Source organism: Periophthalmus magnuspinnatus, chromosome 19 (assembly GCF_009829125.3).
Source record: "Periophthalmus magnuspinnatus isolate fPerMag1 chromosome 19, fPerMag1.2.pri, whole genome shotgun sequence".
NCBI classification, from domain to species: domain Eukaryota; kingdom Metazoa; phylum Chordata; class Actinopteri; order Gobiiformes; family Gobiidae; genus Periophthalmus; species Periophthalmus magnuspinnatus.
Genome location: NC_047144.1, coordinates 9,917,712 through 9,945,056, shown reverse-complemented (window position 1 = coordinate 9,945,056; position 27,345 = coordinate 9,917,712). Strand labels below are relative to the sequence as shown.

General features: G+C 43.4%; 4 protein-coding genes across 4 annotated transcripts; 2 read left to right on the top strand and 2 right to left on the bottom strand.

Annotated features, from left to right (window-relative positions):
* The first annotated feature begins 7,069 nt into the window (after positions 1-7,069).
* Positions 7,070-9,175, top strand: LOC129457166 (zinc finger protein 22-like). Its single transcript, XM_055229588.1, has 3 exons — positions 7,070-7,259; positions 7,518-7,736; positions 7,827-9,175. The coding sequence occupies exons 2-3, from the start codon at positions 7,571-7,573 to the stop codon at positions 8,465-8,467; spliced, it is 807 nt and encodes a 268-aa protein (XP_055085563.1). The 5' UTR covers positions 7,070-7,259; positions 7,518-7,570; the 3' UTR covers positions 8,468-9,175.
* Positions 9,176-9,237: 62 nt separating this feature from the next.
* cabcoco1 (ciliary associated calcium binding coiled-coil 1) lies at positions 9,238-11,187 on the bottom strand. Its single transcript, XM_055229834.1, has 5 exons — positions 11,132-11,187; positions 10,594-10,763; positions 10,273-10,417; positions 9,468-9,537; positions 9,238-9,336 (listed from the first exon to the last, which is right to left on the bottom strand). The coding sequence occupies exons 1-5, from the start codon at positions 11,185-11,187 to the stop codon at positions 9,238-9,240; spliced, it is 540 nt and encodes a 179-aa protein (XP_055085809.1).
* Positions 11,188-14,041: 2,854 nt separating this feature from the next.
* On the top strand, positions 14,042-17,300 carry adgra1a (adhesion G protein-coupled receptor A1a). The gene is made up of 5 exons (XM_033984800.2): positions 14,042-14,172; positions 15,092-15,215; positions 15,306-15,457; positions 15,567-15,662; positions 16,062-17,300. The coding sequence occupies exons 1-5, from the start codon at positions 14,123-14,125 to the stop codon at positions 17,284-17,286; spliced, it is 1,647 nt and encodes a 548-aa protein (XP_033840691.1). The 5' UTR covers positions 14,042-14,122; the 3' UTR covers positions 17,287-17,300.
* A 2,755-nt stretch (positions 17,301-20,055) lies between these two features.
* On the bottom strand, positions 20,056-27,345 carry si:ch211-214e3.5 (zinc finger protein 518A). The gene is made up of 3 exons (XM_033984811.2): positions 27,170-27,345; positions 25,868-25,919; positions 20,056-25,521 (listed from the first exon to the last, which is right to left on the bottom strand). Exon 3 carries the CDS (start codon positions 25,499-25,501, stop codon positions 21,764-21,766), a length of 3,738 nt encoding a protein of 1,245 aa, XP_033840702.1. The 5' UTR covers positions 25,502-25,521; positions 25,868-25,919; positions 27,170-27,345; the 3' UTR covers positions 20,056-21,763.

Genomic DNA, 27,345 nt, shown 5'->3' with positions numbered 1-27,345 from the left:
GTTCTTTTGTGTAATAGCATGCCATTTTTTCTCTACTCATTTCAAACTGTGTAGTTTATTGGTGTTTCTAATGCATATATATTTTTGTCTTTTCTTTTCAGATAAGCACACACACACACACACACACACACACATACATATATACACGCATACACACTCACAAACCCGCACACACAACTACCAGTGTAATAATCACTACCTTCGTGCTTCTCTTCCTCTTGTACTCAAACCAGCACCACTGAATGTACCGGTACCAGCCCCCAGGCAGGATACCAGAACTCTTCTGAATCTCTTAAGGCAAGTTGAACCTGCTGCTGTAAGTATGAGCCTTGCCCAGACTGCATTCCTGTTAGCTCCTCCATTGAGTCCCATAGTGCAGCCTACAGTGTGACCAAGGGCAACTCCTGTCAATTAGCCTGCCCCTATCCCTATGAGCCCTGCTATTGTACCAGCTTCACTGCCTGTCCTGTAGTCCAGCCGGGGTTAATCCAGTGATCCAACCTGTTCCACAGCCTGCATATCAGCCCAGTGTGTTTCGGTCATTGCCTCGACCACACTGCAAACTGCTCTTCTTCCTGCTCCTCAGCCTGTTACTCTGCCTGCTCCTCAGCCCAGAGCACCTTTAGTGATTCAGCATATGCTTCAGCCTGCACCACAGCTGTGGCCACCCGCTGGGGTGAGTCATGTTATCCATCCTGAGCATCAACCTGTCACCCAAGTAGACCAATCTATATCCCTATATTATCCACAACTGGAGGAAGAGGCACAGCAGCCTATTACCTATAACCTGTCAAATGTAGCTCCTTGTACTGATGCAGCCAGTCACTACTATTCTACATATCCATTGGCCTTTGTCTCCACACCACAGCCTGCTGCCTATCATCCTTCTCCAGCAGATGTAACCCACGCTAATCTGATGGAGATGATAGTAGCTTCTTCATATGGCATCCCCAAATTTAAGATGGTGACATTCAAATTGGGCAGAGAGAATGACTTTCCATTGTGGAAGAAGGGGCTGGACAGTTTACTAGGGCCACATGCTCATCTCACAGAGGAGTATAAATATCACATCCTGCTGGATCACTTGGACCATCCATGTGCTTTACAGGTGGGCAGTCGTTAACATTCACGACCTCACTCCCTACAGCACTGCTGTGAGAGCTCTGGAGCAGAGGTATGGACAGCTGAGGCAGTTAGTCCAGAGTGATCTGAGTGCCATCCTTAACTGCTCTCATATTAAAGCCTTCAAGCCTTTGAAGATTTCTCCCTTGCAATATCTAGCCTGGTTGGCCTCCTCAGTTCCATGGATGATGTGGCAGCCACTGAGCTCTAGTGTGGTTTACATGTGGACAGAGTACTCACTAAGCTCCCTCCTATCACACATGGCATCATCTGGAGTGGCGTCAGTTGCATGTACATGTATGACCTCTCTGAATGGGTGGAGAGTAAATCACAAGTATTGCTGCTGTGAAGACAAACCACACAGCTTCAGCATGCAGACAGGCCACGCCAAGAGAGGAGCCATCCTAGAGCCACCGCAGGGCCCATGTCACAGAGTAAGTCAACCTCCATCTATTATGGCTCAGACCCTGCACAAGTACAATTCAAAACAGAGGTGAAGGCACAAGCTCCTCATTCAGCCTCCTCTAAACAGAAGCTGAAGTTTAAGCCCTATTTCCCTTACTGTGAAGGGACAGAGCATTACATCAGTGGCTGTGTAGACTTTAAGCCTCCTGGATAAAGGAGAAATCCAGATGCTGGTGCTCGGGCAGTAAACACACTCCTGAGCAGTGCATGCTCAAGAAGCTGTATAGGCCAGCACTTATTAGTACTATATGTCCTGGCAGAGGCCAAGAAACAGGACCCTAATTTCCCGACAGTGAGCACTAGCAGAGTGTTCCTGGGTCCTCTCAGTCACTCAGGCCGTGTTATGCTCAAAGTTGTGCCCATCCAGCTGCACCACGCAAGGGAGTCCTCGGACACATTTGCTCTCTTAGATGATGGTTCAGAGAATACTATCATCCTCCCAGCTGCAGTCGATTCACTGGGCCTCAAGTTGGAGGAGGAGACACTCTCATTGAGAACTATCTGCCATGAGATGATCCAGGTAAAGGGAGCCTACGTCTCATTTCAGCTCTGTCCAGAGGCCAAGCTAAGAACACGTTACAAGACTACATGTGCCTTCACAGCCACACTGTTCTGTCTAACTGAAAAGTCATGCCCAGTAGAGCTCTTAAAGAAGAAGTACCAAAACCTACAGTGTGTGCAGCTCGAGGGCTTCTCACAAGTACAGCCTTTGGTGTTAATTGCCTTTGACCATCACTCCTGTCCTGCTGTGTGAGCCAGCCCATGGGCCTGTGCCAATCTGCGCCAAGCTTGGATGGGCCATCCAGGGTCCTAGCTGCCCACACAGCAATCTGCCCACACAGCAAGGAGAGGTGCACTGCCTGAACCTGTCATGCCTTTCTCCTACTGAGTCCCTCTGTGAGAACCTGAAATGTGTGTACAACTAGACACTCCCCTCCACAGGCCAAAGAAAGAGGTCACAGTCTAAAGAAGACGGAAAACCATCAGAGTCCCTATATGGAGTAGAGAGATATGCCACTCTCGATATGCTCCGGAGGAAAGATTTCCCACAGCTGGAGATCTCTCCCGAAGTAGTTAAAGGCCTTCTGAGATCCATAGATTGTAAACTAGCTAGGACCCCCCTGATCTAGCAATCACATACAACCAGAAGATCAAGAGGTTAGTGGACTCCAGCTGGTTAAACTGATTCTAGAAAAGATTCATAACTCTACTGAATCCTGGTATGTGCTATACCACATAGTACATCATAACAACAAGGGTAGAGTGTTTTTTTAACTTCTCCTTTGAGTTCCAAGGGACTATCCTCAACCACTCCTGCCAGGGCCTACACTGGGGCCCACACTACTTAGTGTACTACTTCACTTACGGTAGTGTCCTGTGGTTGTGAGCAGAGACATCAAAGCTGTGTTTCACCAGGTCCAACTGCTTCCGGACAGCCGCTTCCTGTGGCGAGATGGTGAAACAAAGTGGCCTCCAGACGTGTTTGAGTGGAGACTTCTGCCATTTGGGACCATGTGTAGCCCCTGCTGTGCTATTTTTGCACTATAGAGCCATGTGAGGGGGCACAAAGACACTTACCAGGATGTTTTATAACTCTGTGCACACAGCCTTCTATGTGAACTAGGGATGGGACGACATATGATAATATTGCTAATCGCGATAAAAAGGTCCGCAATTAATCGTTCGTGGCATTTTTTAATACTCGTGATCATCGCACATGATAATAATCACCTTTGCAGCACCAGGCTGCCTAATTTTTATGGTTTTAATACAATATTTGGATGTTAGTTCTGGTGTTTGTCCACAAAGGGGCCTTCTATCATAGCAATGAAACTTGTGAGCTTCTGTGCTTATTCTGATTTGGGAATGGTTCTTCGTCACCATCATGGCTAGGCAGGCAGTGTATCTGGATCCCAATGACATATCCTCCACTCAAGAAGGTGAAGTTTCATGTGTTGAATTATTATGGCTTTGAAAAACAAGACCATGAAGGTGATGAGACACTAATCTGCAGAGCCTGCTGAAAAAAAGTCGTGGCCCCCGAGGGCGAACACGAGCAACTTACATGCAAGTTTGTGATACAACCATCCTGCTTTGTTTGCCGAACTTGAGCCGAAAATATCCATCATAAGTATCATACCTTATGAAATAAACTATTGTGTTAGTTTGGATTTGTATGAATAATGGTATGTGTTTGTGTCAACTTTGCTATCGCTAGGTTAGCGCTAGCTGAATAGCATTTTGCAGAGCTGATTGCACAGCTTTCTAGCAGCGGTGCATGGTTTTACAACAACCACAAATTAATCTGAATACCTATAATTTACCAACTTTCTGTATAAATATCTCATGTTACAACAAGAAAACCTGCATCTTATATTCAAGTACAGCTTATATATGTACTGCCTGCAGTCCCTTTTTGACCCACAAGAGGCTAAGGAACTCATTGACAGGGTGAGAGAGCTTCTCCTCCGTGGTGGATTTGAGATACGCCAATGGTCAAGCAACATCCCTGATGTGGTTGCTCATCTGCACAGTACCACCAGGTCAGACAGTTGTGAATTGTGGTTGAACTTCAAGAGTCAACATTTGGCCTCAGCTGGCACTGCTCAACTGATGTTCTGGGATACAAGAACTGGTGTCTTACACCACTGTTACACTGCATAATGTGTACAAAATATTGGCCCATCAACATGACCCACTGGGTTATATCTGCCCCTACATCACAAAAGTAAATTGATTGTAGAGCACGGAGAGAGGAATGGACATCCCTTACAAGGCACCCTGCTCCACTCCTGGCTTGAATGGGAGAGTGAACTGTCACATGTCCAGCACACCACCATGCTCCGCTGTTATGCTCATCCTCCCAATAGCAACAGTGTGACATATGTGGCTCACATCTTCTGTGACGCCTCTGAGAGGGCTTATGGAGCTGTAGTCTATCTCAGGGTGATAGCTAGTGCACATCTTCACCTCCTTTGTCATGGCATGGTCCAGGTTACGCCCCGCAAACAGGTGTCAGTGCTCCGACTGGAGCTGTGTGCTGCGCTTACTGGAACCCAACTGGCCAAGGTGCTCCAAACAGAGCTCACCATCCCCCTACAGTCTGTCTTCCTGTGGACAGATTCCACTACGGTGCTGCAGTGGATGCAGTCTAACTCCTGCCACTACAAAGTATTTGTGGGAACTCGAATCTGTGAGATCCAAGAGCTGACCGTCAGCTCTTGTATTATGGTATTATGTAAATTCTGACAATAACCCTGCTGATGATATCACTAGAGGCAAGTCTCTGGGAGAGTTAACTGTCCCCGTCCGCTGGTCACAAGGCCCACACTTCCTGGCTCGGACCAAGGACACGTAGCCAAAGCCCCCAACAGATCCTGCAGAAAATGACAGTGAGGAGCTTAGGAAGGCAACATTCTGCGGCCATGCAGCACAATACACATCACTGGACAACCTGGTCCTGGCCATTCAGCAGTCCCTGCATGGGGCGGCCACTCCTCTCACTGCAGCAGAACGTCTAGAGGCAAAGATACAGCTCCTCCATGCCGCACAGACCAACAGTTGCCCAGAGGAGATCCAAGCCCTCCAAGCAGGCCACCCTGTTCACTCAAGCAGCCGTCTGAGTGCTCTCTTTAATGAGTATGACAGCCTCAGTGGTCTGATCAGAGGTGGAAGCCATCTGTGTCAGGATGTCCCAGGAACCCAGACAGACAGCATTCACCCGATTGTGCTGGCAGCAGATCACCCTCTGCCTAAACTCATCACAAAGCATTATGATGCTCAGCTCTTTCACCGTGGTGCAGAAAGACTGTATGCAGAGATACACCGCACCTATTGGATTATCAGAGGACGTCAGGCCATCAAGAAACATCAGTACCAGTGTGTGCACTGCAGAAGATGGCGTGCTTCTCCTTCACTTCCAAAATGGCTGACCTCCGTCGTGGCTGTGACTTTACAATCCTCCATTCTGGTCAACAGGTGTAGACTCCTTGGCCCACACATGATTAAGATTGGCCGTCTACAAGTGCCTCACCAACTGATGCGTGCACTTGGATCTCCTGCTTTGCCTTGACTCTTTTCTTATGTCTTTACACAGGTTTATTGCGCTCTTATTGATGCTCTGTCTAACAGGAGATGGTGACACAGTCAAGTGGTCAGCGACCATTTCTGGAAGCACTTAGTCCAGAACTATCTGCCTGGACTTCAGCTGAGACAGAAATGGAAGAAATCTACTGACAATGTTGCTGTGGGACAGGTTGTTATGTTAATGTAATTGCAAATCTCAGAGGACTGTAGCCTGTTGGCATGATCACCAAGGTTTTCCCAGGATCAGATGGTGTTGTTCAAGCCACAGAGGTGAAAGTTAAAGACAGTACTTATGTTTGCCATGTAACCAACCTAGTGGAGCTTCCAGAAGTGCCTGAGAACATGGGAAGCACTTCTCCAAACTAGTGGACTTTTGCATGTGTGTATTTGCCCTACAAATACAGGAGCGGCTGTTAAAAAGTCCGGTGGACTACATTACCCATGATGCACCTGTTATTCGGTGTGCCGTGCAGTGTTGTCACGGTGTTAGGAGCGGAGCCTCGTACTGTTCGCAGGTCATCCTGCTTTATCTTGTGTGTACGAGTACTGTGTGGTCATACGGTGCAAGTATTATTTCTAATTGAATATGAATGTTGTATATTGACAGTTTATTTGCAAAAACACCCAATATTCTCCTCTGCAGCTATTCGTATATAATGTATTGACTCATTTTGGACAGTTTTGCCCATTCGGCCATTATTGCATTTTTACGAACACTCCAGGTTTGCGTGTAAGTTAATTTATTGTGTTGGAGCGCCCAACTATGGTTCTTTTGTGTAATAGCATGCCATTTTTTCTCTACTCATTTCACTGGGGGGGTAATAATCACTACCTTGATGTCACCTGCTCCCTCCTCCTAAATAAACATCTCTGAACTGTTCAAGTGGAGTTTCCCTGTTCCTTCTGACCGAGGACGACTCAGCTGAAGACAGATCCGTAATCAGTGCATGGCAGACGCACACAGTACCTTACAGACTATATTTATAGTATGTAACCCCACCACATATCTGCATGTTAACTTGGATATGCTCTCCGCATGCACTGTTAAACCGTTTCAAAGCCCTGACAAAGAGGGCCCATGGACAAGACACTTCACCCAGCATGCCAATGAAGCGGCTGAGTGAATGAAACATGTGATGCAAGACTGTCATCTTTTAGGTGACAGAAAATAACACCACTCTACACATCTTTACACAAGAAAGCAAGGATTAGGCTGTATGATGGTGTTTAATGATGCCTATATTCGGTGTGCTATTGTACCTATCTAGGTTGTAATTTGGGTTGTTTATCAGGCAGACGTTCTGGCTGGCGAGTGCTTTGAGTGTCCTTAAAAATAAATAGATTATTATCCTCTTTCTGTATCCAGTGGAGGGCAGCATTGCATTGAACATGCTTCATCTGTCGTAAATCAAGAAGAAGAACGTTGGCTTTGTTGTTGTCAACCTGCCATGGATCAGTAATATAATTGGTTGTTGCTAGAGCGTAAAGTCAGTCAGTCTTTATAGACGCAGGACAAGGGAATCCGTGGGACTGCGCTGCTCTGTAAACCTCGGAGTGATCATAGGCTACACACGCGGAGAGGCAACGTAAGGATTCTGACTTTGGGGAACAAAATCGGAAAAGCACACGTGTTCCTTATGTATTTTATGCACTTTAAAATGTACTGCTTGTCTACCTGGCGTTGCGTTAATATGCGTCTGTGAAGTGAAGGCAGTCACTGTATTTTTTGGCCCTAATTCACACAACAATATAGCCTATTGCTAAATTAGATACCTTATTTATATCACAACAATTTAAAATAGTTCAGTTTATTTAAATTGCAAGTTTTTTCTTCTGTTTCTAAGGCCAGTTCAGAGTACAAACCTTTGGAGTATCAGTGACGGCCGCCCCCTGCAGGATGAGCAGTGCAGTGCAGATGGATTTGCTCCGTGCTCTGGTCACTGAGTGTCTGTCAGCAGCAGCAGAGGAGATCCTGCGGCTGGTGCACAAGACTCTGCTGCCGGATGGACAGCCCTGTACCAAATGGGTGGTGGACAGTCAGCAGCTGGATGCAGTGCATGGAGGTAATACAGACTCATTTGTGGACCGCCACTCTGTGACTACCCCATACTTATGTCTCATATGAAGAAATAGCTGTTTTAAATGTGTTTCAGAGCCTGTGGGACCTCAATCCAATGTGGAAGATCTGAAAGTGTGTTGGGAGCTCCATGTAGAGGACCAATTTGCAGCTTCTACAGACACACTCCCTGAAAAACATGAGTTAAAGAGCACCTCTAAGTCCCACAGAACCACAGAGAGCAGCCTTGTGCATACAGACTGTGGAGCAGATAGGAGAGGTGAGCCCAGACCTTCTGCGGCTCTGACGTGTGAATCTCCACGACCACTATGTCTCTTCAGAGTCCAGCCAATCTCTCCTGAACACAGACATCTAACTCTCAAAAAGTCCAAAGCAGCGCGTTGTGCAGGGTCCAACCAACCATCAAGTCATTCGCAGAATTTGTCTAAAAAGATCAGCCATCTTAGGGCAGGCACAGAGCTGAAGCCCTACAAGTGCCCCTGCTGCCCCAGGGCCTTCTCTTTGACCAAGACTCTGATCCGACACATGAAGGTGCACGCAGAGTCGTACCAGTGCAGTGTGTGTGGGAAATGCTTCTGTCAGAAGTCCCACTTGGTGAGCCATATGCGCGTACACACTGGAGAGAGGCCCTTCCACTGCCAGCTTTGCCCAGAGACATTCTCACACAAGAGGAGCATGGAGAAGCATATGAATAAGTGCCATTTAGTGGTACTCTAAGGTTTTGGTCACTCCAGTCAACCCAATTTTGTGTTTTTTGCCTTATTTTGCAAGATTTACATGGGAGCATAAAGCAGAAGGTACTGTGTGGGTTATTCGGTAAAGGTTAATTGTGTACAGTGGAGAAAGACTTGTATCCAGCTTACTAAATGAACCAGTCTATATATTTATTACAAGGAACTATGTGAAAATTTTAACACAATTTTGTGAATCATAAGAGAATTGGATTAATAAGAGATAAGGCCTGGGTACACTGGATAAGAAAACCTTCATTTGTGAACGATTACAGATAGAGGATGACCTATTACTTTGTAACATCGAGAAAGTGTGGTCAATTAAAGGTTATGTTTCTTTGAACAGAGTCTGCCCATATTTTTGAGAGAGTCCATGTAGTTTCAGATCAGATGGCCTTTTACCCCCAAATGCATGTATTTTAAGTTTACAACTTAAAATACCGGCTGTGTAGCTGTTGCCAAATACAGTATAAAAAGAATTTATCATCAATATATTTTAGTGTGAAAATGTGGAAAATTATAAAAGATTTTGGAGGTGTGTACTAAATTTAACTGTATGTGTCAGTAAACTGTGAGTCATATCATCGAGATGTGGCTTGTTAAACTGTAATGCAAATAACAAGCTAAATGTCCATAAAGAATTTTTTTGACTGTCATCAGAAAAATATGTTTTTAATAAATTTCTCTTGGACACAAATACATAGCTTTTTGTCAGTATACCTAAAAATCAGCAATGTCATCTGAAAATAGTTATTGCTATTGGTTAATGTCAGACTCAGGGGTAACCAGGTGTGTGGCGGTACCGTCCTCCAGTGCTGTAAGAGCATCCTGAATGCAGAGTACATCCACTGTCTCCTGTAAACATGACATCATTATTCATAATATAACAAAGATATCAAAAAATGTACATACTCTATGATCATCAGTAATATCCCAACAACAATAAATCTCAACTTAAGTTCAGTTCAGAGTGACATGGGTCTGACCTCAATGCTCAGCAGCAGCTCCTCTTGCCCTGAGCTCAGAGCCTTGAACAACTGGTACTTCTGAAACAAACTGTAGACGTGGGAGGAGTCGACACAAATATAATCCAGAACAATGTCTTTCCCCTAACAAATATTAAGACCCACCATGTAACTTTTTTGCCAAAAAAAATAGATTACAGTAAAAACATTTAAATATTATTTTGCACTGAAGAACTTGCCTCTCACTTGGCCTGGAGGAGGCCTCATCTACCTTGTCTCCATAAAAATTATGTTCCTTTGGCTATAACCGTCCATAGTATGGCATAAAACTCATCTATCTGCATGGAGAAAGTTCGGAAGTGTGATTTTAATTTCCAAAGTATAATTTTAGCCATTTCCATGGACACATGCAAGTGCCACCTCCAGAGAGTTGCATGATGTTGCTTTAATTAATTAACTTTTATTTGAATAAAAAAACAAAACAAAACAATAACTTTAATTAAATGATAACAACCAATATTGACCTGAAGACACTTGCTAATGTTTCCAATAACAAACAATCCCACAAATATAAATTTTTTTATACTTATTCACAACAATGTTTGTGATTAAAGCCCCACTGCATGGAGTTTGCTTTGCCTGGAATGTTCCTAATAATGGAAAAAATGGATCTATCACCATAGAGAATGTTCCACATTTTTCCACCAAGAGTCTTATGCGGTAGTGCTTTAACCAGAGTCAAATGTTTGTTAGTCTGTGATTATCAGGTGGCTCCATGAACCTACAGTACATGGCTACACTCTCAGAAGGAGCAGCTGATACACACCTGTCTCTGATGAATCTGATGAGGCTCTGCACCTCCTCTGGGCTCAGGAAAGAAGAGGGACCCTCAGCGCCAGGGGGGCAATGACAGGCTACAGCCAATGCTTTAGCAAACTCCAACACATTGTCGACAAAATCCATACCCTTCTCTGTTCCACACAAACAGTTTTTGTTGTTTCAAGATTCATGTCTGACCCAAAAACACATTCCCATCTAGGATTATCCATAAGCATTTCAGAGATCAAGCATTTAGCTTAAGACAGATCATGCAAGAACCCTGAATCATATTCCTCAAGGTTAAGGCTTGAGACGAAGGTTGTCTGACCTGTGACATTGTGCAGCAGTGTATCCAACACTGCCATAGTGAAAGAGGTCTGGAGGGGGCTGAGGTGAGCGTCCTGGGCCCAGCACATGCCTTGGAGGTAGTACTGCAGCAGGGCAGCCTCCCTCATACAGACATGTGAGTTGGCCAGGTCCAGCTTGTCTGACAGAAGTCTGTGGATAGGCACAATGTATTTTACAAACTGTCATATAAATCTCTAATTTGAGTTGGCCCGAACAATATGTCAAAGCCTCAACAATAGACCAAAGAAACACGTTACTACACATGAAGTTATTAGGTCAGTCTAGTACAATACAAATGTGATATACTGGCTATAGCTACTTTTAAAAAGTGAAATAGGTCCATTTAGGCTGCTACTCTTCTCAAGCAAATAACTGACCTCACGACCCTACGACTGAATTGATTTAGTTTTGTATTGCCAAAGGCTTTGTATTAGCTGCATTACCCTAAATGGTCTATGGTTAATGACTAAAGTCCTAAACTGTATTCCGCAGTGGGAGATGTGTTGCAGCCTGCTCACAAGTGCAGCTCCTCCTCGCTCTGTCCCAGCGCGACTTCAAGCTGCTCCAGCGACATCACGCCCCACTGGATAAACGGAAAGGACTCTTCTTTCTAGACAAAGTGACGAGGATTCTTTTATGAAATACGGCTAACTTAAGCAGATAAAATGACTGTTCTTGAGATGACTTACATTCATCCTTGTATCACTTTCTTTTGACAGATGTTTATTAGTGCGTCTCGCTGCAGCAGACTTGTCCATGCTGTGGCTGTTGTGTACGCGTTGCCATGACAACATCTCCCCAGTCGGATCTAGGACGATGGAGACGGGACCGGGCGGTTACTACTGGCCCATCGTTTCATCTGTAATGGTGTTTTATTGTCGTACTGCCCAATTTATCATCGAATGAATAGGCTCGATAAACAGGCGGATAAATCAGGTGGACAGTGGCCCCTGGTGTGTGTCCTTATTATTGCGAGTGTAGCCTATAGGCCTAGAACATAAATAATCATGTTGCAAAACTCTTGCATTACACACAAGCGCTAATTACGCACACTACACACACCTTTTTTCGTCTTGGTGTTTGTTTTTATGTGGCGCGCTGTTGTGAGCGTGGATAGATTACAACTCTTTTTTTCTTGGTTACTTAGGTCCCGAACATTCACTGCTTCTCAATGCCCGTTTGTGGAGATTTGATCAAGCAGTTATAGCAGTTCAATAGTTCCTAGTATTTTTTCTGAATAATAGCCTAAATGGGCGGGTGATGGGAGCATCCTGGTGGCGTCGAGGCTGTCCCACGTGCCGCGTGGGTAACAGCTACGTCATAAGATGCTGTGCGCGCGGCAGAGCGGAGGAGCGTCATTCCACTGTCTCCGCTGGACCAGAGCAGTCCTGCCGCGCAGGTAAGTGCCTTCTCTCTCAAGTTCCATTTGTGAATGCTTGGACAATATTCATGAGATGGTCTGCGGCTGCTGACATTCCGCGAGCATCATGTTGGCGCGTAAAACTAAACGCCCGTGAGGGTTCATCTCCGGTTATGTTTATTTCACATACCTCAGTACACTATCAATGTGAAAGTTATGTTGTCTTTTATTTTATGTTATTTTGGCACATTCTCTACACAATTGAATACACACAGCATCGTCCTGCATTTAAGCTGCATTATTTACATTGTCCATGCTCTAAGTTCAGATAGCCCATTTATATGAGCCTATGATTTGATCACAATTCTGATTGTATATTTGTGCTTTTAGGATGGAGGCAGCGGGAATCTGCTGCTCCAGCCCCCCATGGATGGTCCAAGACATAGTTTTCCAGAGCTGAACTGAATCCATTAACACAGATGGTGAGTGTAGTGTTGTCTGCTGTTCTGCTTAAATCTGTTCTTTCTTGTGTGTGTGCTTGTGTCAAACCATGCAGTTCAATGCGGTGACCTTTGCTGCAGGTTATATTCCCTCATCATGAGGTGCATAGGAGGCACATGTACTGTCCCACTCAGGGTGTGACTGGTGGAGACCCCTCTGTGTGCGCCCGTATGTTCCCGCTATTTGTCACTGATATGAGGCCCTAAATGTCTGTACAGTGGGGGTGGACAGAGCATGATGCAAAGACTAAAAGCTTATAAGCTAACAACAGCCTCCAGCCTGTCAGGCTTCACAAGCTCTTGCTGAGATTGCAGTGGTGGGAGCTTTTTTCTCAATTTGAATTTGTAAACACTGTAATATAGCAATTAGACTCAACTATTTCAGCCATCATGTGACAAGCCTCTTGGCCTCTTGTAACAATGGTTATTAACATCAACAAGTCATATACTCCTCTGCCTTTTCCGTATTATTTATGAGGACATGGTGGCGGCTGGAGCAGTGGGCTTTCAGTGCGTGGAGGAGCTCAGAGTTAGTCAGCCATGCTGTGTCTAATAGATAGTGGTTCAGTGGAGCGCAATGAGATATGTGTTCTGTAGAGGCATCTCCACACAGAGCTCCGGAGCAGAGTTGGCTGTGGGCACTCGAAGCCTCTGAGTCAGCCTGCTGCCCCCACACGCGGCCTGGCTGCCACACACACACACACACCCCCACACACACACACCCACCCCTACACACACACACACACACACACACACGCCCTCCCCCCCACGCGCGCGCACACAAACGCACACACGGAATGCACGCGCTTAGGACGCCAACTATATTCAGGTCAGCTTTACATGAAACTCTTCAGCCCCTGGGTCTGCACCCTACCACTGTCCCCGCTCATCATTCAGAGTTCATAGTACTCACGTGCACGCTGTCTGACAGGGGTGCGTGGAACAGGTGTGTGAGAAAGACCTTAAAACAGGAGAAAGTGAGTTAAAGAAATGCATGGAGAACTTGTGGCCTTACTATCAAAACACATACTAAAGCAACTTTCATCAATTGTAACATAATATTGTCAGAGCTTGTCTTGTCTGAGCATGTATCATCTACCATAAACTGGCTTGGACTGATCAGTTAGCCTTCAGGAGACAGACGTTTTTTGTATTGTGTAGTGTGTGAGTTTGTGACTACTGTAGGAAGTCTGTCAAGCTTTATAAATAAAAAAAATAACTCACATGATTAGTTTTAAACAAAAGCGGACTTTCAGTTGACCTTTTTGAAAATGTAATGCCTCTAACTCTGAAAGGGCTGCTCTGGCTCTGAGATGGTGCTTGTGGCAGTCTCAGAGACCCGTCAGAGCCTTTTCCATGTTTAATGATGTGCATAGAGTTATTTTAAGGCCCTGATGTCAACACCACACTTACAGTGCACAGCATCAGCTGAGGACCTGCACACGCGTGTGGCCTCATTATGTCTGTCTGCGTGTGTCATCTTTAAATGCAAATCAGAGATTCTAAAGCTCATATGTGGAGTGTGGAGTGAGCCACTCCACTACAGCCTGTTTAATGTTTTTCTCCTGCAGGACCTAAAGCGGGTGCTTTCTTTCCCGCCATACCCCGGGGACTACCTGCACCCGGTGGTATACGCCTGCACCGCTGTTATGCTGCTGTGTTTGCTCGTGTCCATCTTCACCTATATTGTGCATCACAGGTAAGACACCACCCACTCCTTTGAAGGCCAGCCCCAGACTCTAAGACCATGTTTATTTATTTTATCAGGAAGTCCTATTGAGATTGCGTTTCATTTTCAAGGGAGTCCTGAATACAATTAAAACATTAAAAAAATCAATTAATAAAATGCATAGTAAAATGTACAGTTAAAATCTAAAAACAGTTTTCCCTTGCTCCGTGTAGATTTGTGATACTGCTATGGTCAGTCTTTCCTGAGACCTGGTGATAATGATGATGATGATGATTGAAACAGGGAGGTGAGAAACTGTGGAAGGTTTGCCAGTATAGCTTTGTAAATGAAGATGTGAGTGTGTTTAAGTCTGTGGGTTTGCAGTGAGGGCTAGCCAACCTTGCTGTGCAGATCACAGTGGTGAGTGTAGTAACTGTCAAAAGTAATAAAACGATGTTCAGCCACTAATGTTTTGGACACACAAAGAGATGCCCCAAGACTGATACATTCTGTTATGTTCTAAAAGCTGGACACTGTTTACTCTATATATGTCATAGTTTGTAGTTTGCACTTATGTTTATACATAATGTCATACATAATCAGTTAATAACAGGTATCAGGACTAGAAAAAACTGGCTCTGCCCATCCCTGCTGTAAGTCACTTTTGCTCAACTGTTTTACTGAAGTATTTATCAATGATTAATAGTCCAATACAGCAAAACAAAGATGTTTGCCAAAGAGGGAGGCTATTATTATTTTATTGGTTCAAGACTACAACGACCTAAGGGAAAGCACTCGCGAATTTCAGATATAGGTCGTTCACTCATATGACAGTCTAATGCTACTGCTTTTAAATATTGGTTATTATTATTATTTGCCATGTTTTTATGAGTGAATAGTGTAAATTGTGGCCTGTTGTCACACATCGTCTCCACTGTATATTCCACAGTGTGATCCGCATCAACAGAAATGGGTGGCACATGCTGTTAAACTTCCTCTTCCACACTGGTCTTACGTTTGGAATCTTCACTGGAGGCATCAATCAGATCAACATGCCCTTTGTCTGTCAGATGGTGAGACCAGTAACATAAAAATATCCCCTATCTTTTTGAAACAGCTCGGATAATATTTGTGAACTCTAATGTCTGTTTGGTCTCTGTCAGGTGGGCATTCTCTTGCAGTATGCATCTCTATCCACCATGCTGTGGCTGATGTTTACTGCTCGAAACATTTATAAAGATGTTTCTAAAGACCCTCTGAAGGCTGCAGACAGGACTGGTACAGCCAAAGCCCACTCAAAACCCACAATACTTAGGTAAGATAAGGAAGGACAGCTTTCTTTCATTATACATCATAATCATGTATTTTTTTGGAGCAGACAATATTTCAACCTGTGTTAAAATACACATCACTATGTGTTTCAGATTCTACATTGTGAGTGATGGGTTCCCCTTGATAATTGTAGGAGTGACAGCTGCTTTTGATCTCAACAACTATGGAAGCCGTGATGGTGCTCAATAGTAAGTGACTATTCACACAGGAAATATAAAACTTATTTTTGTTATCTTAATATTTTAGAATAATATTAATAAATAATGCATTGCAATGTACTTGTAAGCCTCTCAAAGCCCTTACACTTACACTTTAATTCATTCCATACTCAGTGGTGGTAAAGTACCCCCGTAGTCACAGCTGCCCTGGAAAAGACTGCTGGAAGCGAGGCAGCCAATTTGTGCCGTTGGCCCCTCTGACCACCAACAATCATTTACTCACTCACCTCATTCATACTAGATAAAGTGTCTTATAGAAAGGGGTCCGCCAACTTGTGTGTTGGTGAATGAGTGCTCTAACCGTTGAGCCTGCTGCCGCATTACCACACTACTTGTTTAGTGAGTGTCTCTGTTCTTGTTTTAATTCAGTTGTTGGATGGCCTGGGAGCCCAGCCTGGGAGGGTTCTTCTGTCCAGTGGCATTGGTGGTTCTGGTCATGTGTGTGTACTTTCTGTGCACTTATATTCAGCTCAAACGTCACCCTGAAAGGAAGTATGAGCTGTGTCTCCTGAACGAGGAGCAACAGCAGGCGGACTCCAGAGGGATCACAGGGGACCCTCTGCCCTTCTCTCCGGGTATCTCCATGCTGGCTAACGAGCACTCCTTTAAATCCCAGCTGCGAGCCACAGCCTTCACTCTTTTTCTGTTCCTGTCCACGTGGGCGCTTGGGGCACTGGCTGTGTCCTTGGGACACTTCCTGGATATGGTCTTCAGCTGTCTGTATGGAGCCTTCTGTGTCACACTGGGCCTCTTCCTCCTCATCCAGCACTGTGCTAAACGGGATGATGTGTGGCACCGCTGGTGGGCCTGCTGCCCCACCAAGGACAAGGATAGTGGTAAAAATGGAGCAGTTTTGGGTCCTGCAGATGAGGTACATCAGCCCATCTGTCAGATCAGCTCCTCTTGCCCTCCTCCCCTCATACAGACCGTCTACTCTCCACCTAGTCCCAAACTTAACCATTCCCCTCAGTGCTGTGGGACCATTCTCAGCCCAGACACACTTCAGGATGACCTCCCACGACCTGTGCTGCCCCTACAGAGTTGCCTCATGGACCGCACCAAATCTCGCTCCTTTAATCGCCCCCGGCCGTACTTACAGGATTACCGCTCTCACTTCAACTCCACCAGCATGGACAACTCACTCTTGAGTGCCCCCGACCCCAGTCTGCTGCTGCAGAGACAGGATTCAGTCACTTCCTGCCATAGCCATGCCCATAACATGGCTGACAGCACCACATCCTTCCACAGCCATGGTCCCAATATGGCCGACAGCATCACGTCCTGTGCCAGCCTCTTGCTGCCCTCTCACAGCCCACACACATGTCAGTGGCACCTGTATGGACCACAGGAGCCCTGTTCAGAGGACATGGAGCCCTACAGCAGCATACCACAGAACTCAGACAAACAGAACCGCCTCTGTGTAGAAGTTGAACCAAAATCTTTTCCTAGAAATACACTTCCACGGCAGCATGGTACCATGAGCAGGCGTGGACCCATTGGCCGGAACCGCAGTCTACAGGAAGATGGACTTTTTGGATCAGACTCCACGGGGAACATAAGAACAGGGCCGTGGAAGAACGAGACTACTGTATAGTAAACTGCAGTGGTCATTATACACTAAAGACCTTACACCTCTGCCTCCCTGAGCCCAGTTCATTTGCTGAACACTCAAGTTGTGCTATTCTACTAATGCAAATTCAAGTAACCATCAGCCATAAACCATAAGTGGTCCAAATTAAAAGGCTTTTCTGTGTAAAGTTGCAACAGAAAAAGGCAGTCCCATGTACATCATAAGATAACTAGATCTTGTTTATACTACATATGCCTAGATGGGATTCTATGAGAAATATAACATAGAGAGTACGTCACCAACATTGTTTACAGTGGAGGTGGGTGCTGTTGACCTCGAGTGGTGCTGTTGTCAGACATGCAAAACATAATGGAAGCAAAGGTAAAAGACTCTAGTGAACCGACATCACAAGGCATGTTTCTATAGTGCACATGGAACGCCACATTTGTCCTTTGCTACTGTTCTATTCCTTTATTATTGGACAGTGAAGTGTGAGATGCTGTTAAGCAGATCATCAACAGTGTAAACTTGGAAGAAATCTTTACAGAACAGGTCCATCTATCCACACATCTCCATCAGATTGGTTACAGAAAGGCTGTTGACTTTGAAAAATTAAAAGTTAAAGCCCCCAGGCACCAAGTTCCCTCTCTCAACTACTTTTAGCTCTTTTAGAATAATTTGTGCAACCAGATCTTTTCATCTCATCTAATGCATACAATATATTAACATATGTATTGACATTTGTATGCTGACATATTTACATCTAAACTTTCCTTTCACTGAAACACAGATCTAAGGATAGTTCATGAAATTGGGACAGCCAGTGCATTTGTGAGAAATGCTCGAGTGCACTGACCTGCAATGGTCTTTTTCTCTTTGCACTTAGATAAACCAAAATAGAGCCAGCACTCATGCTGCTAAAAATAGTCTTAGCTTTATCTAAAAGGTTCATGTTTTTCATCTATATTTTACTTCAACTCCCAAATTTAAATATTAATCAAAGGCTGCACATATTCAACTATAATGTTCACAAAACAGCAGTGAGGAGAGCCTTGGGTGAGTGCAGGTCATTCTGTTCTGTGACATTGTAGTGGTTCTCTGTGTTTATGACATGCACATGTGTCAGTCAGAGCATGCGTCTAGTAGCATATTAATGTGATGTGCATTCTGTGGTCTGCATATTTAATACTGTTTAATGAGGTGTTGCATCTGTTTCTGAACATAAAAATTTAAATAGTAATTTTTGTACACTTTCCTGATGCTAACAGTGACATCCCATTGTCCCCAGTGTTTCTGAACTGTACCTCACAGCTTACTTTCACTATGCGCCAGGCTCAGGTCTACAGGGATGCAAAAGGGTGCATTTCAACCTTATTTATGAAAGTTTGCACCCTCATTTGAGGTGGGATAAATAATGACACTTAATGGAACAGTACCCCTTTGAAAGTCAAATGCACCCTTAGACAGTTTGGTCTGGATCCGCCGCTGCTGTGCACTGTGCACCACCCCTGTTCTGTGCCGATACACAATACACTGATGCGATATACAATCCCTAAACTCAGGTTTATAGCACAAATGTGTGAAGGCCCACATCCAGCAGCTGTTCTTACCATTGTCACTGGTCATGTAAAGGGAGCAGGTCAGAGTCCATGGCTTGTGCTGTAGTGGTACTTCTCTAGACCCATGTTACATGTTGTGTAAAACGCACACACACACACACCCCCACACACACATACACACACACACACATATATATATACTACAATTTGTGTATCATAAGAAAGCTCTGAGGTCACCTGAAGGCTGGTTCTATGCAAAACAGCTGTTTGATCAGTTGGAACACAACTTTTATATAAAATAATAAAGCACACTGTGACCAACTTGAATTATTGTCTCATTTGTGTTCTATAATGTAGCTTTTAAGATTTATGGCCTACGGTTATCTGACAATGATTTAAATTTAAATGAAATTTGACAAGAGTGATACTATTGGTGTACTGATTCATTTATATGAAACAGGAAAACAAAATATTATAGGCAAATTAAGTGTTCATTTTGCATCCTACATTCAGTAGGTAATATATAGACATACACTCATTACAATGTAAGGGCCTGAAGGACTGAGTATGTTATGTATACACATTGTGCACAGACATGCACTCTCCTGGTTTAAACCCGTCCATCAGCAGTCAGAAAAATCAGGCCCGTGTCTCTGATATGACCCATTTAAAGTCAGAGGCCTCCACACAGGGTCCTCTGCCTGCACCTGCCCCGGGCCCCCGTGACGTTGCAGATGACCACGCACCCAGATTGTGCCCCTGATTTTAATATTTTAAATTCAAGCGCTGCCCTCTGGTGGCTAAATAATCTTCCACTAAAGATGTATAGGTCTTAATTTTGTGGAAGATGGAGCTGTTAAATATAGTCAGACCATAAAATAACTATAAGAGTACAAAATAAAAATTAGCATGAGAATTTTAGAAACAAATGCTTAATTTCAACTCAGTCTACACTGTAAAAAGGTTAATGGCTTTTATATCTGGCTGTTTATGTTGCATTAATTTAAGAAAGTGAGATTTACAGAGCAACCCACATATATACAGTATTATAGTGATAAACGGATTTCGCTGTTACTTAGTCATGGCGTCACTAATTCCTGATTTAAAAGTTTCTTCTCACAATTATTGCTAGATTAAAATTTGATATTGTGACATTTCTAGTCACAAGAAGAGGAAAACCATCTGTATTATAAAGTTGAAAATTTTAGGTATATCATGAAACTGGACAAAAACGTAGGGAGATCTGTACATTTATTAAACAAGAGCATAAGGTCAGACAAAATACAGAACACATGTCGACCAGTCCAGGGGACGCAGAGGCACTTGGAGAGGACAGAGGTACCTGCACAAAGAAGGACAAGCTACACCTCAGAGTGGACACAAACACGTACATCCATTCAGAAGTCAAAGGCTGCTTTTTAAAGAACCTGCTCACCATGCCTGATAAACTCTCATTTAGTGGAGTAATTTAAAAATCAAAAGATTTTGTACTGAACAATATATACAATGTATTATGTATGACTGGCCATTCAAATTCAACAAAGAATTCCAAAATGATTTAGGCAAACAAACAAAAAATGTATACAAAATACAGAATAATATTTTAATTAACTTTTTTGATTTCACCAAACTAAACAGCACTGCAGAATAAGTAATGTCTTGGTTTTGAGTGATGTTCTTCGAGTGCATGTTCACAGATAGAAGATGAGCAATAGAACATAGTCCCATAGTTGTCATGTTTGTCCCAGTTCTTCGACTTTTAAATAAAATATCTGGGCTTAGGTTTAGGCTACGAAATATTTTTAAATAACTGAATTAAAAGAAGTGGTGACCATGACATATTACTCAAATAGTGATTGTGCATTATTAATTTATAGTTCCAGTGGAGAGTTGGGTGGTATGCGTTGCCATTAGGGACACTGCCATAAACCAAACCTAGTTCAAAAAAAAAAGCATGATGATTAACAATTGGAGGTTTGCTTCTTAAAAGATCAATAGTAAACTGGAAAAGTGGGCAGATAACATGCAGTTACAGTGCAACAGTGATTGACAGCTGTCATGAGTATGGTAAACCCCCTCTGATGCAGAATCACCTTACAAAACAGTGAGGAATAAAAGTCAGTAAGGAGCGGGGTGGAGGACACATCACACTGTTTTTAGAATTTAAGCAGTGTCTATTTGCGTGTCTGTTACATTTGGAAATTACCTCAACAAACAACGCCAACAAACAATGCTGAGGGTTTGAGGAGGGATTTTTGGAGCCCTGGATGTCTCTTTGAAATGACAATAGAGGATAGTGTTCGGAAGATTGGGGAGAGCATTGGCTGCAGTGTTTCCCACTGCTTAGTACACTTTTGCATATTGGGGAATGACACATTCATTACAACAGCACCTTTTTGGTAAACAACCATGAAATAATGAGAAATAAGCATCTTGCCACTAAACAAATACTATAAAATTATACATTTACTGAACAGCTACAGGGCGTTACAGCAAGTAGATTTTACAGTTACTATAAAGAAAAGGTAAAATAGAGTGAGTGAATAAATAACAGATCATGGAGTCTGTACCCTGCAATCAGAGTGTGTGGTCCATGTGGCCACTTGAGGGGCAGGACATGGGAATGTAAATTAAACAGGACCTACACATTGTTTGTAACACTCATGGTGTAGAGCCACGTTTAGCAAAAATAGACCGGAATTTGAAGTTACCTGAGCAGTGTATTGATGTGCATATTAACAATGTGTCCCTCTTTAACAGTGCTCTGAAAAGAGGGCATGATTTCAGTTAAATCTGACCTGTGCATGCATGCAACATCCACACTTTTCATTTGCATTATAATTTACTGGAATATGCACTGTTGAAAAGATGAAAATCAAATAAAAATCAGTATTTACAGTACAGGATATTTGACAATTTTAGGTCCTTACAAATGTCTGTGTTTACACTAGAGTGTTCCAGTCTCTTGTGGCCTCCAACAAGTGGCGCTGGCCGTGGCCAATCCAAGCCTCCTGACTGTTGAACAGGCGGCCACAGAACCAACAGGTAAACACTACAGAGAGCTGTGGGTCCGGAACCGTGCGCACAAGGCGATACTTCTTTCTGCTTTTTCTCCTCAACTTTAGCTTGAGAAGATACCGCTCACGGACAGAGCTCTGCACTGTGCGCGGCTGAGGGCAGTCACTTTGAGATGAGTTATCTTTGGTTGAGGATTTTGTGGCTGAAAGATCAATGAGAGCTTGGATAGTTTTTTGAGAGAGGCTGACTTTGGTGACAGCCCCTCTATGCCGCTGAACCACCTTCATGATGCTAGCTACCTCAGGAATGTCCGCGTCCGGATGATTGAGCACCACCACAGGCTGGCATCGTCTAGGCCATTTAACGTGCTGCTCAGAGCTCAGGGGAGAGAGCCTCAGGGTCCTCTCTTGGTCTTTGGCTACAGGGCTCCACAAAACAACAGGCTCCTTCTCGGGCAAAGCTTTGTTGGAGAGCTTTCGTACTTTATGGCTAGTCGCAGGCAATTCATCAAATAGCAGTTTCCGACGTCTCTTCCTTTGACTTGGTGGTCGAATTGGACGAGGCGCTAGAATAGGTTTATCAGCTTCACTAGGCTGAACCTTCACTGGAGAGTGAAAAACACTTGCCTTTCTAACAATGCCCTGTGAAGCATTTTGTACTGCAATAAATTTCTTTATACCAGCAGAATGACTGTTTGGGGACAGCAAGAAACACTGTGTCTGAGGTCTTGTGGCCAAAAGTAGAGGGTGACTGCGAGACACAGGGGAGGCATTAGAAAGAAGACTATTTGGAGGACTTACAATTTTAAAAAATAATTTGTTCCCTGCATTGTCATTTGGTTGAGTACGTGGTCCAGCAGGTTTTGTCCCCTTTATTTCCTCATTGGACACCGGTAAGCCTGATTTATTAGGAGAAACATATCGAAGCAAGAATGTTTGCCGACCACTTTGCAGATTGCCAGTGCTTTCTGCTGAACTTGCTGGCATAGCCAGAAGCGGCCGAGAGTTAAGAGAAAGTTGTGTACTGGCAAGTCTAAGTCCTGGAGCAGGGGAGGTTTGAGCCACCGGTAATGATGACCTTTGCAGCACATAGCAAGTCTTTGTAGTTTTGTCAGCAGGTGTGTTATTTAATGTTCTAGGAAGGAGTAAAGGGCGCTTCAAGTCTGATGTGATTAGGTAGTGGTTTGAGGAACTGGCAATGCCTTGTTTAGATGCAGTTAGAAGTGCTGCACCTTTCCCTGAAGGAACACCTATTATTTTGCTGTTTGAACCTAGCACAATCCCAGAGTTAGCCGTTTTGTCACCTGCTGATTTCATGTAGGACACATTGATCTGGGGATTTGTTGAATTTGTGATGAGTTTAAACCCTGGTGATGCTTTGACATGCACTGGCACAGCAAAGCGACTTTCTGCAGTCCTCAACAACACTGATTGCTTGCCCTCTGGCAACTGAAGGATTCTTAATGTTGTTTTGTTTTGCTTTATGTCAGTGTTTTCTGAACAACCTGCAGAATCATTTTTTTCTTTATTGGGTTGTTGGGTTGAAACAGTATCAGAATGTTCATCTGCTGCTGGACTGAGATGGTTTAATGGTGGGTTAGATATGGGAATGTTATCTTCTTCAATTTTAATAATGTTAAAATCTTGCAGTACAGACTCTGGGTTTTCCTCCAGTTCTACATCAGCAATGCACCCATCTATTTCTATATCACTACTGCCCCCTCTGTTCCTTTCTTCACACCTATTCACATCTACATCTGCCTCCACTCTGGCCTGCTCTGTCTCACACGACTCAGTCAATGCCAACCTAAATTGTGGTGACACTTCCTTTTCAGCTGAAAGCTCAAATAAACTGTGACTGCTGGGGCCAAAATCGGGCGAAGAGCTAGTGGTCTCCTTTGAATAATTATGAAATGTGAAGACCTCTTGTGTTGGAATAGAACTATTTCCTGTATCTCTGCAGGAACTGGAAGAAGCTGAAACTAAATGTTGGTCTCTTTCTGTAGCAGTAGTGTCTAGGGATGAGTCTCCTGCAAAGACATGTTTGTCTGTTGCTAATGTATGAGACAACAATGCATTTATACAGTCACCATTTTCAAGATGAGAATTCTTTGATGCTATAGTTGGAGAAACACAGGAATTTGTAGCATTGCTAAGCAGCTGAGTGGTAACAGAATTTATGTCTTTAATGGTTATTTTACTGCAAGCGGGTGGTTGACAACGACTGGTATCCTGATCTTGATTTTTTGTTATATGATGTTCCTCTGAAATGGAACTACTACATGCATGATTACTAAAATATGTATCATTTGAACTTGAATCTAAATTGGAAACCAATGTTTCTTCCTCTTCTACTTTTACCTTTACAGTCATTATATCATCTGCCTGAAGGCTGTCTAGTGTTGAATTTCTACCATTGGGGAACTCTCCGTGATCTTGCTGGGCACAAGAATCTGAGGCTGTTGATGCCTGTATCACTTTAAGAACTAAGTGCTTTTTACCATCTACCATTTTAAAACCAATGACTTTGGTGGTGCAGTTAGGAGGAAGAGACAGTTTGTTTTTCACTCTGACAACAGTCATGCCATTGGGGCTGGTTTGACTTGAGTCAGAGCTCTGAGAGTGCTCTGCCTCATGTAACACATCTACTACTGATGTTTCTAGTTTATTATTGCAGTTTTTGGTGTTTCTATTGTCCTTTTTTGCCAATGCATCTTGAGATAGCTGGCTTGCTTCATCAGAAGACACAGTTGATAGTAGCTTGTCATTTGTGTGAGCTTTACAACCAGAAACTATGTTCACTTTAGACATTTGATTATCTTCCTTTGACTCTTCAGATGGAGGCGAGGTCTTTTTAAGTAGAAGTTTGAGACTTGCAGGTGAATTTACATCCCCATTGTCTTCAATAGCAGTCCAGACACTCTTTTTCTCTGATTTGTGAATAGCTGCTATGTGGTTCTTGAGGTATTCCTTTTTTGCAGTTCCATATCCACAGACGTCACAGGTGAAAGGAAATGTACCAGAGTGGCCTTTCAAATGCTTTTGGTGTTCTGCTTCACTCGTGCTCAAGTGTGTACACTTTGAACACTTCCAGGAGGTCTCTTTATGGTGATGGATGTGCTGCACAAACGTGCCTGCGTCCACGGTGGAGAAGTGGCACCAGTCACAGGTGAAGTGTCCGTTTAGGCTGTGACACATGGTGTAGTGTCTGGTGAGGAGGAGCAGAGAGTACTGAACGCCATCCTGGCACAGCTCACAGGTCACCAGAGTATTCCTATGCTCAATGCGATGGCGCTGCAGGACGGAGAACTCATTGGTGACAAAGCCACACAGATCACACGGGTAAGTGGGAAGGGCGCCTCTATGAGCTAATCGGAAGTGTTTTAGAAGGTCATTGGGGCTGTAAGTAAAACAGTCTTTACACACAGAACATCCAAAACTGAGAATCTTTCCAGAGAAAAATGCCCCCTGCTGAACCCTACAGTGGCTTTTGCTCCGCACTATCCTGTCGTTCCGAGCACTTCCATCCTCCATCAGCACAGGGTGATCCGTAACCTCTCGGAAATGCTTGTAGACAAAGTCCTTCATCTTTTCCCGTTCGTCCTCCTTTGAAAGAATCCCACAGCTTTTGACAGAATCCTGAGTTATTATGTGATCCTCCATACTATTAGATCCACAGATATCTGAAACAGCATGAATAAAATATCAGCATATAACATTTGTTCTTAAAGGATATGTTAAACTTGCTTTTTTACTCTTATACTATATAATTATATGGAATTTAGTATTGTCATCAAACTCACAAAATAAAAAATAAAACTCAATAGAAACAGTAGCTCTTTTAATAAAAAAAACCATTTCTGATTATTACTGAACCCATGAAGGGTAGATTAGGTTTAATGTTCATTAATACGGTTTTACATTTCCTTGGGATAAATCCTGGAGAGAAGAAATCCAACAGCAGAAAAGAGTCAACAGCAGACTTTTTAGCATCAAAGAGATATACAAAAAATATTTGGAAGTCGTTACCTGTATTTTCAGACAACAGATCTCAAATATTTTGCAGACCCCGGACCTGCACCTATGAACAAGAACAACTGGATCAGATCACAGAAAAATGTAGTGACATAAATAAAGCAACATGTCAGATTTATCTCAATCCCACTTAAATTCACACATATATAATTTTAAGTTTGTTGAGGAAAGTCTGACTCTAAATCTGTTGAGATCTAGATGCTATAATATGATTATGTCAATCATAGTCCTAAATGGCGGGCAAAAGCAAGATTTTCCTATTGATTATGTGTTATTTCAGTAAAAAATACACAAAACCAAAAATTTTGTTCAAACTCAACAGTTTCATCTTTAACTTACTATAATACAACAAAACATATACTTATTAGTAATCATTTTGCATCCCCTCCACTTTCTTTTTTATTATAGGCCTTCAGAATGTTTTGTTGATGGTTATGACTATTTTTCCAACTGCACATATACAAGATTGCAGGATGCTATTCAGGGTCTCTGTAATCTAGTCACTGGTGCACTTCCTCAGTTGATGGGGACACAATGTAAACACTTGTAAAAATATTGTATTCTCTGAGGTTAATGAGATATTACACCTACCTATAGCAGCAACTGTGGATCCTGCTTTTAGAAAATGAGTTGGATCGAGTCTCTTGTCTGCTGTCAGCTGTGAGCTCTGTGGAGCGGCAGCCATATTGGATGGAAAAAAATGGCTGCCATGATTTTAGGCTTTAACCACTTCAGCCTGTATACTGAACTCTACAAATGTAATTACATAATCAAGTACTTGGATCTTATTCACATTCATTGACTGACATCTAAAATAATGGTAGACATGGCCATAAGGGCCACATGTAAAATAATAACACAGTAATGACTGATTAAATTCACATGGCAACTCTGTGTGGGTCAACACACAGGTAGGATTTACTGGGACAGCCCAGATGGGACAGTGAGACAGGGGCTACCCTGGCAGAAACACTATTGAAGCTTTCTCAACTAAAGGTGAAGATGCCTCCCTGATGCGGACAAAAACTTAAAACTGTTTCACGTATCGTCTGAATGCTGTTTGATAGCACTTTATGTACTCTTGGTTACATAGTTTATGCCTGAGTTTGATAATGGTGACAGACATTGCATCAATGAGTAATAGAGAAATAGAGACGCGTCCCGAAAGAGGAAGTGGCTTTATCATGAAGACAGGCATTTATTAAAGCGATAGTTATTAGTTAGTTATTCTACACCTAACATTCCCCCCGCCCACACCAACATGTTTAAAGTTATGGAACAACAAGCAAATCTTACGAAGAACTCGATGTAGGTCTAGGTAGTGTGGCGCTGTCGTCCTACATTGTAAAAACAATGTTGAGCACGGAAAAATCTCCAGCTGAGACATTCGCCTTGCTCCTCTCCTCTCTGTGGAACCACAGCGACGGCGGCCATGACACTTCATCCGGGTACTGTCGTGCTACACTCAAGCA